Source organism: Mustelus asterias, chromosome 2 (assembly GCF_964213995.1).
Source record: "Mustelus asterias chromosome 2, sMusAst1.hap1.1, whole genome shotgun sequence".
Taxonomy (NCBI): Eukaryota; Metazoa; Chordata; class Chondrichthyes; order Carcharhiniformes; family Triakidae; genus Mustelus; species Mustelus asterias.
The window spans coordinates 56,816,651-56,831,376 of NC_135802.1; the positions used below are offsets into that span (position 1 = coordinate 56,816,651).

At 42.9% G+C, this 14,726-nt stretch overlaps 1 protein-coding gene across 3 annotated transcripts in view; it reads left to right on the top strand.

Moving 5' to 3' along the window:
- The window catches only part of LOC144508049 (zona pellucida-binding protein 2-like), a 73,941-nt gene that overhangs the window by 24,141 nt on the left and 35,074 nt on the right, over positions 1 to 14,726 (top strand). For all 3 annotated transcript variants that reach the window (XM_078235805.1, XM_078235815.1, XM_078235824.1), the window contains exons 4-5: positions 6,535 to 6,753; positions 10,021 to 10,100. In XM_078235805.1, the coding sequence (XP_078091931.1) occupies positions 6,535 to 6,753; positions 10,021 to 10,100 (299 nt within the window). The remainder of the gene's footprint in view (positions 1 to 6,534; positions 6,754 to 10,020; positions 10,101 to 14,726) is intronic.

Here is a 14,726-nt window from a genome sequence, read left to right on the forward strand (position 1 = left end):
ACTGTACATTCTATGTATGCTAACAGAAAGCAAAGAGTGGGGGTAAATGGGTGTTTTTCTGGTTGGCGATCAGTGACTAGTGGTGTGCCTCAGGGATCAGTTTTGGGACCGCAATTGTTTACGATTTACATAGATGATTTGGAGTTGGGGACCAAGTGCAGTGTGTCAAAATTCGCAGATGACACTAAGATGAGTGGCAAGAGCAAAGTGTGCAGAGGACGCTGAAACTCTGCAAAGGGATATAGATAGTCGAAGTGAGTGGGCGAGGGTCTGGCAGATGGAGTACAATGTTGGTAAATGTGAGATCATCCAATTTGGTAGGAATAACAGCAAAATGGACTATTATTTAAATGGTAAAAAATTGCAGCATGCTGCTGTGCAGAGGGACCTGGGTGTCCTTGTGCAGGAATCACAAGGAGTTGGTTTGCAGGTGCAGCAGGTAATTAAGAAGGCAAATTGAATTTTGTCCTTCATTGCTAGAGGGATGGAGTTTAAAAACAGTGAGGTTATGTTGCAGCTATATAAGGTGCTGGTGAGGCCATACCTGGAGTACTGTGTACAGTTTTGGTCTCCTTACTTGAGAAAGGATGTACTGGCACTAGAGGGGGTACAGAGGAGATTCACTAAGTTGATTCCGGAGTTGAGAGGGTTGGCTTATGAGGAGAGACTGAGTAGACTGGAGCTATACTCATTGGAATTCAGAAGAATGAGGGGAGATCTTATGGAAACATATAAGATTATGAAGGGAATAGATAAGATAGAAGCAGGAAAGTTGTTTCCACTGGCGGGTGAAACTAGAACTAGGGGGCATGGCCTCAAAATAAGGGGAAGCAGATTTAGGACTGAGTTGAGGAGGAAATTGTTCACACAAAGAGTTGTGAATCTGTGGAATTCCCTGCCCAGTGAAGCAATTGAGGCTACCTCATTGAATGTTTTTAAGGCAAGGATAGATACATTTTTGAACAGTAAAGGAATTAAAGGTTATGGTGAGCGGGCGGGTAAGTGGAGCTGCGTCCATGAAAAGATCAGCCATGATCTTATTGAATGGCGGCGCAGGCTCGAAGGGCCGGATGGCCTGCTCCTGCTCCTAGTTCTTATGTTCTTACGCTTCTTGATGTCATAAACCGTTGAGACACCACATGACACGTCTCATACAAATGTTTCACTGAAGTACCCTTATCTGCTGCCAAAGAAGAGAGAGGGAGAGAGAGAGTTACAGAAAAAGACAGCAAGAGAGAGAGAGAGAGAGAGAGAGCGATCTCCAGAGAGAGAAAACTACAGAAAGAGATGGAGAAATAGACTGACCGAGGAAAAAAGAGACCGTCAGAGACAGAGAAAAATTTGGAGAAATAGAGTGACGCAGAGAGAGAGAGATGTCAACAGTGATTTGATGGATTGGCCATGCTAAATTGCCCCATAGTGTCCATGGAGATGCAAGTTAGGTAGATTGGTGAAAAATAAGTGTGGGGTTACAGGAATCGGTTGTGGGCCTGGGTAAGATGCTCTTTCAGAGAATCAGTGCAGACACAATGGGCTGAATAGCCACTTACTGTAGGGTTTCTATAGATTTTATGGAAAGAAAGAGGACAGCGTGGACAAAGAAATTGTAGAGAAAGCTACACAGTCACTGTGTCAGGTAAACCAATGTCTTCCCAATTTGTTGCGGTGTCTGAGCAATCGAGTCGTGAGTCGATGACTCTGCTCAGACATTTCTGGACAACTGGTGTTTCTGGATGACATATTTCCAGACTTTAGTGGTTGTAGCAGTGCTTTTCAAACCACTTTCCAATGTGACCTCATTTTAAACACTCTCCTCCACACACTCCCTCAGCGACCTCTCTTGCCAATCTCTCCCATTCATATTCACCAGCCTCCCTTCCCAACCCCCTTCCCATCATTCAGTCATTCATTCAGCAGATCCACACTTCTACCTGCCCCTTTTGGAATATTTGTCAGTACCTGTGAAAGAGTGTCGCTATCCAGGGGTGAGCCTGTACACCAGGCAGACTAGAAGAGAAACATAGTAAAGTTTGAAATCACTACTCTCCCCCCCCCCCCCCCCCCCCCCCCAGCTCAGTCACAGGACCTTGAACACAGTCCGAAGATGTGCGGGTTAGGTTGATTGGTCATGCTAAAATTGCCCTTAGCGTCCTGAGATGCGTAGGTTAGAAGGATTAGTGAGTAGATATGTAGGGATGTGGAGGTAGGTCCTGGGTAGGATTTTGGTTGGTGCAGACTCGATGGGCTGAATGGCCTCTTTCTGTACTGTAGGGATTCTATGTTTCTATGATTCTGGTTTTTCCCACATTCTGGAAGTCTCTAGCTATGCTAAATTGGCACACAAACATCGTGGACCCACACAACTCACCACTAGAATTGATTTCTGAGTTTAAAGAGCACTTAGAGCTCACCATCTGCCCCTTGATCCAGTGGGCCACAGCTGTCCTTCCAGTGCCTCCAGACTGCATAGTTTCCACTCCACAGTCACCATTTCTTGGAGGAAGGGGAGCTCCCGACTCCAAATGTGACCTCTGCAACCCCGTAAGACCCACAGTTTGGGAATCCCTGGAATATAGGGTATTTTTGAAAATTCAATCCAATGTCAGAGAAAGGAACTAATGAAAAGTGGAACTTTTTCAAGGAACAAATACTGGGTGTCCTTGATAGGTATGTCCCTGTCAGGCAGGGAGGAAATGGCCGAGTGAGGGAACCATGGTTCACGAAAGAGGTGGAATGTCTTGTGAAAAGGAAGAGGGAAGTTTATGTAGGGATGAGGAAACAAGGTTCAGATGGCTCGATTGAGGGTTACAAGTTAGCAAGGAATGAGCTGAAAAAGGGGCTTAGGAGAGCTAGGAGGGGACACGAGAAGTCCTTGGCGGGTCGGATCAAGGAAAACCCCAAGGCTTTTTACTCTTATGTGAGGAATAAAAGAATGACCAGGGTGAGGTTAGGGCCGGTCAAGGACAGTAGTGGGAACTTGTGTATGGAGTCAGTAGAGATAGGCGAGGTGATGAATGAATACTTTTCTTCAGTGTTCACCAAGGAGGGGGGCCATGTTTTTGAGGAAGAGAAGGTGTTACAGGCTAATAGGCTGGAGGAAATAGATGTTCGGAGGGAGGATGCCCTGGCAGTTTTGAATAAACTGAAGGTCGATAAGTCCCCTGGGCCTGATGAAATGTATCCTAGGATTCTTTGGGAGGCAAGGGATGAGAATGCAGAGCCTTTGGCTTTGATCTTTGGGTCCTCGCTGTCCACGGGGATGGTGCCAGAAGACTGGAGAATGGCGAATGTTGTTCCTCTGTTTAAGAATGGGAATAGAAATGACCCTGGTAATTATAGACCGGTTAGTCTTACTTCGGTGCTTGGTAAATTGATGGAAAAGGTCCTTAGAGATGGGATTTACGACCATTTAGAAAGATGCGGATTAATCCGGGATAGTCAGCACGGATTCGTGAAGGGCAAGTCGTGCCTCACAAATTTGATAGAATTTTTTGAGGATGTAACTAAGTGTATTGATGAAGGTAGGGCAGTTGATGTCATATACATGGATTTTAGTAAGGCGTTTGATAAGGTCCCCCATGGTCGGCTTATGATGAAACTGAGGAGGTGTGGGATAGAGGGAAAGTTGGCCGATTGGATAGGTAACTGGCTGTCTGATCGAAGACAGAGGGTGGTGGTGGATGGAAAATTTTCGGATTGGAGGCAGGTTGCTAGCGGAGTGCCACAGGGATCGGTGCTTGGTCCTCTGCTCTTTGTGACTTTTATTAATGACTTAGAGGAGGGGGCTGAAGGGTGGATCAGTAAATTTGCTGATGACACCAAGATTGGTGGAGTAGTGGATGAGGTGGAGGGCTGTTGTAGGCTGCAAAGAGACATAGATAGGATGCAAAGCTGGGCTGAAAAATGGCAAATGGAGTTTAACCCTGATAAATGTGAGGTGATTCATTTTGGTAGGACTAATTTAAATGTGGATTACAGGGTCAAAGGTAGGGTTCTGAAGACTGTGGAGGAACAGAGAGATCTTGGGGTCCATATCCACAGATCTCTAAAGGTTGCCACTCAAGTGGATAGAGCTGTGAAGAAGGCCTATAGTGTGTTAGCTTTTATTAACAGGGGGTTGGAGTTTAAGAGCCGTGGGGTTATGCTGCAACTGTACAGGACCTTGGTGAGACCACATTTGGAATATTGTGTGCAGTTCTGGTCACCTCACTATAAGAAGGATGTGGAAGCACTGGAAAGAGTGCAGAGGAGATTTACCAGGATGCTGCCTGGTTTGGAGGGTAAGTCTTATGAGGAAAGGTTGAGGGAGCTAGGGCTGTTCTCTCTGGAGTGGAGGAGGCTGAGGGGAGACTTAATAGAGGTTTATAAAATGATGAAGGGGATAGATATAGTGAACGTTCAAAGACTATTTCCTCGGGTGGATGGAGCTATTACAAGGGGGCATAACTATAGGGTTCGTGGTGGGAGATACAGGAAGGATATCAGAGGTAGGTTCTTTACGCAGAGAGTGGTTGGGGTGTGGAATGGACTGCCTGCAGTGATAGTGGAGTCAGACACTTTAGGAACATTTAAGCGGTTATTGGATAGGCACATGGAGCACACCAGGATGATAGGAAGTGGGATAGCTTGATCTTGGTTTCAGATAAAGCTCGGCACAACATCGTGGGCCGAAGGGCCTGTTCTGTGCTGTACTGTTCTATGTTCTATGTTCTATATCTTAATCACATTGTAGACATTTTTCAATTTGGGTAAAATGTTCTGGCCCCAAACCAAACTTTTGCAGGAGGCACCTGCTTGGCAAATGCTGTCCATTTTCCAAGTCCTAATTACTGTCGAGAGATTCCTGTTGGAAAGTGTGTGCATGTGACGATCGGGTAAAATTAAAATTAGGCTTTACTGTGATGCTGCTCACTGCCAAATAGCCTACTGACACTCTATAGAGTATCATATGGTGATTCATATTTGGACAAGGTACTGAGAGTTACTTTATTTTGGTTTGAGACAGCACCTTTAAAGAGGAGGTGAGCAAACTGAAAATTATGCGGTTTGCTTTTTGTTACCCCTTTACGGAAATGATAACACTTCTTAACGGATTAGTCATTTTTCTTTCTGTTTATTATGTCATTTTTCTCTTTTCTAATTGGATGTATTCTATTTTTTTATTCATCAAATATTTCCCTCTGATTTTAATTCTTCCTCATTTGTATTCCAACAAAAAATTGTCAAATTATACCGCAGCAAAAAAAATTGAAGAACCCAATGCCAGGGCACACTCTGCCTAGTCTTAGCCTACGAATAGATTGACCTGTCCTGTACTGGTGGCATCTCTTCCGGTTATCCCACAGTGTTGAGTTTAACTTCCTAATCAATCAGTGCATCATCCAAATTCAGAGCCCTCCCCACCCACTCAATCCAAGCCTCACATAGTCAGTATCCATCCTCACCCTAGGTGTGTCAACATGAGCCCCTATGCTCCACACCTGCCCACCTTCCCCACAGTGGCTGACCTTCTCACCAGCTAATGGGCAGCACCACAGAAGAAGATCAAGTGGTACATCTGAAAAAGAAAGAAAATCTCAAAAGGTTTATGGTGTTCTGAAATAATAAACTTGTTAATCTTTGTTAAAGTCTATTTTTAAACCGGGGGATCTACCCTAGCTGCATATCTAAGTGATCCCACAACCAATGGTGCTCTGTAGTCCTGCCACATCTAGCTGTGAATGGTGGTGGATAATTAAACAACTAACTGGAGGAGGAGGAGATGCCATAAATATCCCCATCCATAATGATTGACCAGAAACTGAACTGGACAAGCCATATAAGTACTGTGGTGACAAGAACAGGTCAGAACAAGGGAATTTTGAAGTGAGTAATTCACCTCCTGACTCCCCAAAGCCTATGTACCATCTACAAAACACAAGTCAGGAGTGTGGTGGAATACCTTCCACTTACTTGAATGAGTGTAGGTCCAACAACACACAAGAAAATTGACACCATTCAGGACAAAACAGCCCCATTGATTGGCATCTCATCCACCATCTTCATCATTCACTCCCTCAACACAGGTCCACAGGTGTAGCAGTGTTATCACCTACAAGATGGGTCTTTCAACAGCACCTTCCAAACTCATGATCTCTGCCACATAGGGATAAGGGTAAGAATAAGGGCTGCAGATACATGGGAAGACCACCACCCCCCAATTCCTCTTCAAGCCACTCACCATCCTGACTTGGAACTATTACACCATTTCTTCACTGTTGCTGGACCAAAATCCTGGAACTCCCTCCCTGACAGCACTGTGGGTGTAGCTACACCATATGTACTGCAGCGGTTCAAGGATGTGGCTCACCATTACATTCTGAAGGGCATTTACGGATGGACATTAAATGCTGTCCCAGGCAACAACATCCACACCCCATGAAAATATTTTTTTAAAATCATCTTTCTGGGTTAGTTATTATTAATCGGTTTAGTGCCATGGTCAGTTATCTTGCAGCATAGTAATATATTTGTTGTTGCTCATTTGTTTTTAAGTGTATCACAACCCCAAAAAAAGTGTTCGGCTGGAAGCAGATTTCTACACAACTAAATGCAACAATAATGAGATAACTAAGTTTGAGAAACATTTGCAGAAACAGCTTGAAGATGCTGTCCAGGACTTACAGTGTGAAGTGCACCACTGGAATTCAGCCTGTCACAGTATAAAACCATCAAAGACATCACTGAGTCATATATTTAATTTCCAATTCATTGGTATGTAAAGTTTATTGCAAACCAATATTCATTCTCACCCATATGCTTTACAAGGTTGAACGCAGCCTCAAAGAAATAAGATAGAAGTCAGTCAGTTTTCTCCTCCATTTTTACCTTTATTTTTCTTCCCTGTCCCCATCCTTAACATGTGTCTCATATTCTGGTACAGTTGTATACATATTGGCATTGCTGGTTCCTCAATCAATTATTAACCATTGCTGTGATCCTTGAGGTGGAACATTAGCAAGTACTTCAATTGCAAGACAGCTGATTTGTTCACATCCAACATCTGCACTCATCTATCAGAGACTAATGATCAAGTTGGAATTGTGAACACACAACTTGATTTGATTTATTATTGCCACATGTATTAACATACAGTGAAAAGTATTGTTTCTTGCGCGCTATACAGACAAAACATACCGTTCATAGAGAAGGAAATGAGAGAGTGCAGAATGTAGTGTTACAGTCATGGCTAGGGTCTAGAGAAAGATCAACTTAATGCAAGGTAGATCCATTCAAAAGTCTGACAGCAGCAGGGAAGAAGCTGTCCTTGAGTCTGTTGGTATGTGACCTCAGACTTTTGTATCTTTTTCCCGACGGAAGAAGGTGGAAGAGAGAATGTCTGCGGTGCGTGGGGTCCTTAATTATGCTGGCTGCTTTGCCGAGGCAGCGGGAAGTGTAGACAGAGTCAGTGGATGGGAGGCTGGTTTGAGTGATGGATTGGGCTACATTCACGACCTTCTGTAGTTTCTTGCAGTCTTGGGCAGATCAGGAGCTATACCAAGCTGTGATACAAACAGAAAGAATGCTTTCTGTTGTGCATCTGTAAAAGTTGGTGAGAGTCGTAGCTGACATGCCAAATTTCCTTAGTTCTGAGAAAGTTGAGTGTTGGTGGGCTTTCTTAATTATTGTGTCAGCGTGGGGGGACCAGGACAGGTTGTTGGTGATATGGACGCCTAAAAACATGAAGCTCTTGACCCTTTCTACTTCACCCCTGTTGATGTAGACAGGGTGCAGAGTGGCTTGTAGATGATTCAGGATATGGAAGGAAGAAAAAAGTCTGGTTTGCAAGTTTATTCCTTGCAATGCCGCCTTATTTATATCACAATTCTCTATTTGTACCTTTTTCAAGAAAAAGGTTTAGAATCAAATTTTAGTTATGAGCTTAAAATTTCTTGCGAAATTATTTGTCAATTGATCAGTTAGCATGAAGAGGGCAATTACATTAAGTAAATCACCATGCAGTGCTCGCAAAACATTGGTTCGATGAGGTTGAATTCCGGTAATTACTCAACATCATGTAAGACAAATGTGGAGAATTTGATGTACGGGGACGTGAGGACTGAACTGGCATGATTTTTTCCTTATTCATTTGTGGGACATGGGCGTCACTGGCTGGCCAGCATTTATTGCTCATCCCTAGTTGCCCTTGTTCAGAGAGCAGTTGAGAGTCAACCCATTGCTGGGGCTCTGGAGTCACATGTAAGCCAGACCAGGTAAGAATGGCAGATTTTCCTCCCTGAAGGACATTAGTGAACAAGATGGGTTTTTCCGATAATCGACAATGATTCAGTAGATTCTTAATGCCAGATATTTTTTATTGAATTCAAATTCCGGGTTCCCAGGACATTAGCTGAGTTTCTGGATTAATAGTCTAGCGATAATACCACTAGCCTATTGCCTCCCCTGAATATTCTGGCGGAAGTAAATAATTCAAAGGTATAAATAAGGAAATTGGGGCGCTCTTCCTGTGTACTCACCAATTTCCTTCCTTTAATCAACACCACCAGAACAACTCAGTGCTTTTCCTATATCTGAAACCTTGCTGGATTTACAGTGGTTTGCCCACAAAAATAATGTTGATTCTTGTTTCAAAAGTACTTCCTGTTTTTGGAAAATTCTGATAGTCTGAGAATGCGAAAGATGCTATAAAAGTTCAAGTTCTTTTAATCTTTTCTGATCATTAGTTCCTCTTGAATGTTCTTATAGTTTTGGAGCAGAATAAAAATATTGCTTTTTTTTCTCTGCATGAAACAACCAAATTTCTTGACTTACTTAAAAGCAGCTGAACATTTCTGGCATCAGAAGCTCCTAATAGTAAAATAACTTTAAATGAGACAAGATTCCTAAATGATCATATATACCAAATGGGGTTTTCCCACTATTTCTTTCTCCTCCATACCACCCTTAGGGCGAAATTTTCTGATATTTTTTCAGAGTATCAGACGCTGACTGAAAACCAGTGTGCAGCTCCCAGCTACACAGCCAAAATTTTAGATCAGATCTGGCACTCTGAAAAAAAAAATCAGTGAGTGGGGATTATGCCGTCAGTCTGGTGGAGGGGTTGCGGGGGGGGGGGGGGGGGGGTTTGATAAAGCCGACAAGGCTGGCTTCACAGAGACCAGGGCACCATCTTTAAAGGGTGCCCCAATCAGTACAGAAAGTAAACGCCCCCCAGACTTCCCCGCCCCCTCTTTCACCCATGGACACGGAGGACCCCTCTCACAAGCATCGCTGGCTCATCCCTCAACACAGCACAAATAATGGGGCTCTCCCACCTTCCCCCCACTACAGCATAAGCATCAAGGCCGCCCCCCCATCAAACATAATGGGAAACCCCCCCCCCCACATGGGGCTCCCAGAGTGCCCATCCCAGCACAGGTTGGCACTGCCAGGTTGGCACTGCCTGGGCATGTCCCCCAGGGATTAGACCTACTTTTGTGCCCCCCAGGAGTCCCCTCGACTGATTCATGCTTTTATAAACCTGTTATAAACCTCACTGTCGTGACATCACATCGGTAAGCTATGAATATTCAGTGAGGGGATCATGTGGCGGGGGGGTGGTGGGGAGCTCGCTAATTACATCAAAATATATTGCAATGTATTACAATTAGGTTTTCGCCCTTTGTGGGTGGAAACCTTGTTACATCACCGGCAAGGGGCATGGAAAATCGGAAAGCGAAATCTCGCCAGTGAGAATCTCGTTTCCTGATTCTCACGAGATTTTGTGCCTCCATCCCCACCTGCACTGACGGTGAACACCGGTGCAAAATCGTCCTTTCAGTATCACTTGCTGACTTCCCAAATGGTAGCTGAGATTGGAACACTGTGTGGGAAATGATGGGAACTTGGAACCTCCCATGTATATCAATGTTCTTACATTGAGTTGTGTTGATATCATTCAATTGTACTGCTAGGTGAAATAATATATCTCTGAGATAAAGTAAAAATATATAGTTAGAGAAACTCTCTTTTCTTTTGCAGTATTTCCATTTGCACTTGGCTGGGCAGATCAGTGTAATGATTCAGAGTGTGACCAACAGTCTGAAGACCGTGTTAAAAAGGTACTATTGTATCCATCTTTATTACCATTTCGCACAATGTTCATTCTCAGAATTAGAATTAAGTAATTTACCATAGTAATCCAATTGTTAATTCCCTATACTAAAATCTTTGGGTCCAATTGTTGACCTACACACTTGTAAAAATAAGCAGCACTGTTGTTAAATTAAACAAGGCTCTATTTCAACCAAGTGTCACACCCTTGTCCAATTGCATGCTTCTGGCATTGTTTAGATTGGCATTTAGATAGTCTATGATTTTCCAGTCATTTAAATTAACGGTCAAAAAAGTATACACTTTTTGTGGACCCAAGCTTCCAAAATGCCTCCAAAGACTAAATTTTGTCAGGGAATTTTGGGTGGCACGGTAGCACAGTGGTTAGCACTGCTGCTTCACAGCTCCAGAGACCTGGGTTCGATTCCCGGCTTGGGTCACTGTCTGTGTGGAGTTTGCACATTCTCCTCGTGTCTGCGTGGGTTTCCTCCGGGTGCTCCGGTTTCCTCCCACAGTCCAAAGATGTGCGGGTTAGGTTGATTGGCCATGCTAAAATTGCCCCTCAGTGTCCTGGGATGCGTAGATTAGAGGGATTAGCGGGTAAAATATGTAGGGATATGGGGGTAGGGCCTGGGTGGGATTGTGGTCTGTGCAGACTTGATGGGCCGAATGGCCTCTTTCTGTACTGTAGGGTTTCTATGGAAGCCCATCCATATTTTCATTCAGTCCGGCAGCTAGTTAGCTGCCGTCAGGGTTCCTGGTCCTTTAAATCATGGGAGCCCAGCCTCAAGAAATGCCAGACAATTGGAGGGCCTGAGGCTCTTCAGTCTCAGTAGCTCCACTGGGAGCAGTAGCCATGCTGGAAATGCACCTAGGGTCACAGAGATGGAGCCTGTTCTCCAAAGATGTGAGTGAGTTTATGGTATCTCCAGGGCAGGTCATGCAGCCCTAATGAGGGTGCTATTTGTTGATGTGGAGGTAGCCATTCTCAGGGACCATTCTATGAGCCACCTAGTGCCAGAATAGAAGCCCCCTCTAAACCCTCCCCCTCCTGGCAGAGCCCATATGGCTGAGGGCCCATCTACTGCTGGTAAAATGCTAGTGGCAAGGGAAAGAGGTCCTTAACTGGCTACTTAACAGCAAAATTGAGCTGGAGGGGCATCCTCCACCTGCCCTGATGCTGGCAGAAAGCCATCTGGTGGAAAGATAACAGGCCCCCCACCTGAAACATCCCTCACGATTCTGCAGCCTCACTGCCTCGTACCCAATCTCGAGGGCTGGTAAAAGTCAGTCCCTCGTGAGAAAGGTTTCCAATTATAAAATAAGCCAAAATATGATCCTATTTTACAGAAAGCAAAAGAAATAAAGGGAAAAGGTAGCTTAGAGAGAAATAAAAGTGAACAAAAAATAATTTACAATTAATTGCTTTTCTGCTACCTTAATGTTAGGAATAATTAACTATAATTAACTCAAAATGCCCCATAAAATGTAAAAAAATGATCCTAGTTTATTCACTCTTCTAATTCTTCTGATACAGGCTTCCAATGGAGTTCCTGAAAATACATTGGCCAGGATTTTGCAAGGCCTGCCCACCACTGGGATTGTCCTCCCTGCCAAAAGTCATTGGACTTTTGGCTGGCCCGCCACATCCCCCTCCACGGCAGGGCTGGAAAATCCCTGCCTTTGGAAATTTGAGCACATAAAGTGCACTCATTACTGACCATTAATTTCAATGGCTGGAAAATTATATACAGTTACCTATGAAATGAAACCTGAACACTCATGAATGTTGTGAGATATTGTTTAATTATAGTGTTACACTCTGGTGAGCCAAATGTGCTGACCCACCACTGCTGTCCTGCCTTCACCAAATAATAATGAATATCATGCTATAATATCGTTATGCTCTCTATGAGATAATTATAGCAAATTATTGATGGTGCAAACTTAGAACACAATACTAAAAGAACTTTGTTCTTTGTTCTAATTGAATCATTCCAAAAGCAATCAAATTATTCATGCATGTTACATGTAAAGCTTTGTTGGGAACAGTTTTTCATTGATGTCCGAGTGTTTCTATATGGATGAGGTGACATTCCTGCCTGCTGCACAAAATCTATAGGTTCATTCCGGAAACTGAAAATGTTAAATATTGGACTAAAGGTGTGCAGCCTGGCAGTACCTTTACAAGAACAACAATTTGCATTCATATATTATTTTTAACTTGGAAAAATATTACCCCAGGTGCTTCACAGTAAGTAAGTACTACAAGTGGCTTAAAGAAATGTTGGGGATATCTTGCTTTCCAATATTCTATCACCCAAATAAGGCTTTCCAGTTCACAGAGGACATTGGCTACTGAGCTCAAGGTAAGATTGGAAGGAATGATAAAAATCTCAGCTGAGAAAGTGTGTTATAAAGGAAGGTCTAACAAAAGAGGTCAGAATCAGAAGAAGAATGTTGTAGGGGGAAATATAGAGATATGAAGAGCATGGTGATGGACAAATTATGAACACTAGGATGAACATTTTTAATTTAAGAAGCTGGGTATTGAGAGCCAATGTAAGTCAGTGAAAATGGAGTGACAGACAAAGGGAACCTGGTTTGAGATGGATGGGCAGCAGAGGTTTGGATTTATCTGAAATTTATGAATGAGGGTTTTGTGGCAGATGTGATGAGATAGGTGCAGAGGTGGAAAATCTTGGTGTTGATAATGATATGCAGACTTAGCTCAGAATTGAACAGGAAGTAGAGGTTGTGAACAGTGGATCCAGAAAGGCAGATGGTGTCACTAGTGAAGATACAAATTTACGAATTAGGAGTAGGCCACTCGGCCTTTAGAGCTGCTCTGCCATTCAATAAGATCATGACTGATCTGATTTCAACCTCAACTCCACATTCCTACCTACCCACGATAACCTTTCACCCCTCGCTTATCAAGAATCTATCTACCTCTACCGTAAAATTATTCAAGGACTCTGATTCCTCCACCTTTTGAGGAAGAGAATTCCAAAGACTTAGGTCCCTCAACGAGAAAAGAAAATCTCATCTGTCCTAAATGGGTGATTCCTTATTTTTAGTCCCTAGTACTAGATTCTCCCACAACTGGAAACACCCTCTCCACATCGACCCTGTCAAGAGCCCTCAGGATCTCATATGTTTCAATCAAGTTTCCTCTTTCTCTTCTAAACTCCAATGGATACAAGCCTAGCCTGCCCAGCCTTTCTTCATAGGACAACCTGCCCATTAAAAGTAATTGTTTAGGAAACCGCCTCTGAATTACAGAGCTGGTTTGTGGAACAGGCCAAAGGTAGTGCCTTCAGGCTTCCCATTGTTTAGCTGGAGAAAGTTACAGAACACCCAAGGCCAAATGTCAGACAAGCAATCTGATAGCATAGATGCAGTCACAAAGTTGAGAGAGGAGTGAATAGGTGCAACTGTATAAATGTGGAAGCTGACCCATGAATGCAGATAATGTGCCAGCATGTACATAAGGAAAAGATAAAGGACGATGGCTGGATCCTTGGGTAATTCAGAGGTAGTGGTGCAGTGATAGCAAAAGAAGCCATTGCTAAGATGCTCCATTATGACTCAATAGATAGATCTAAATGAGGACAGCTCCATTGAGCTGGAAGACGATGAATCATTAAATAGGCAGATATGATAAACTATATGAAAGATTGCATAGATGTCAGAGGAGATGAAGGAGGTCACAGAGAATGTTATTGTCAACTTGGTTAAAACCATTTTGAACAGTTTTTGGAAGGATTTAAACAGGAGAGATGGGCATGATCTGTGTGGCAACATATTTTGTGCTAAAAGCTTTTCATTTCATAGATGTTAACCTTGAGACAATAGCTATCCTCATCCCTCGAGATTCCTTAATGTGTTAGTCACACATGTGTTAGTTATTTTAGTCTGTAGGACTGTAGGACTCTATTTTGACACTCATGCCATTCAAAGGAGACAGGATATGTTGGAAATTCCTAAGTAATGTTTGTGCACAATTTACTGCAATAAAGGGAAGAAGACAAATTTCTGTTCATCGTTGAAGGCTGTATTCCAAAGGGTGGATTTAAATCAAATAACTGTCAGACTACGAAGGAGGAATATAAAAAAACTAACACAAAATATGTAAAAATCACCTTTTTCATTAAATTAAATTCAATGCATCATTGATAAACATGAATTGCAAAAACAAGGAAAATCAGAGGTATTTTAAGAAGATTTAGGCTGGAATTATGTGATCTTTCCTTACTTTATGTAGAAGACTACAGCTTACTGCATTAGTCTGCATGCTTTTCTCCTGTCAATAACATTAGTTATACTGGGAATTATTCAGCTGAAGAAACAATACAATTACAAATATATTGTGTAGTGCTGTAAAATTATGTATAGAAATGTGAAACTTTTGTTGTAACTTTATGATATTGCCACACTTGAAACACTGAAGTGATGCAGAATTTTTTAGACTTGGATATGGTTTAGACCATTGGCTCATTATGTTTTGAGTCCTCTGCTATGTGATAAATTTGCTCAGGCTTTTTATACTGAACAGAGGAAAAGACCTGAGGGACTCTTAAATGTTGCTCACACTTCCTTTGGAAATGTGGGAAAAATGACCAAAAGACAAA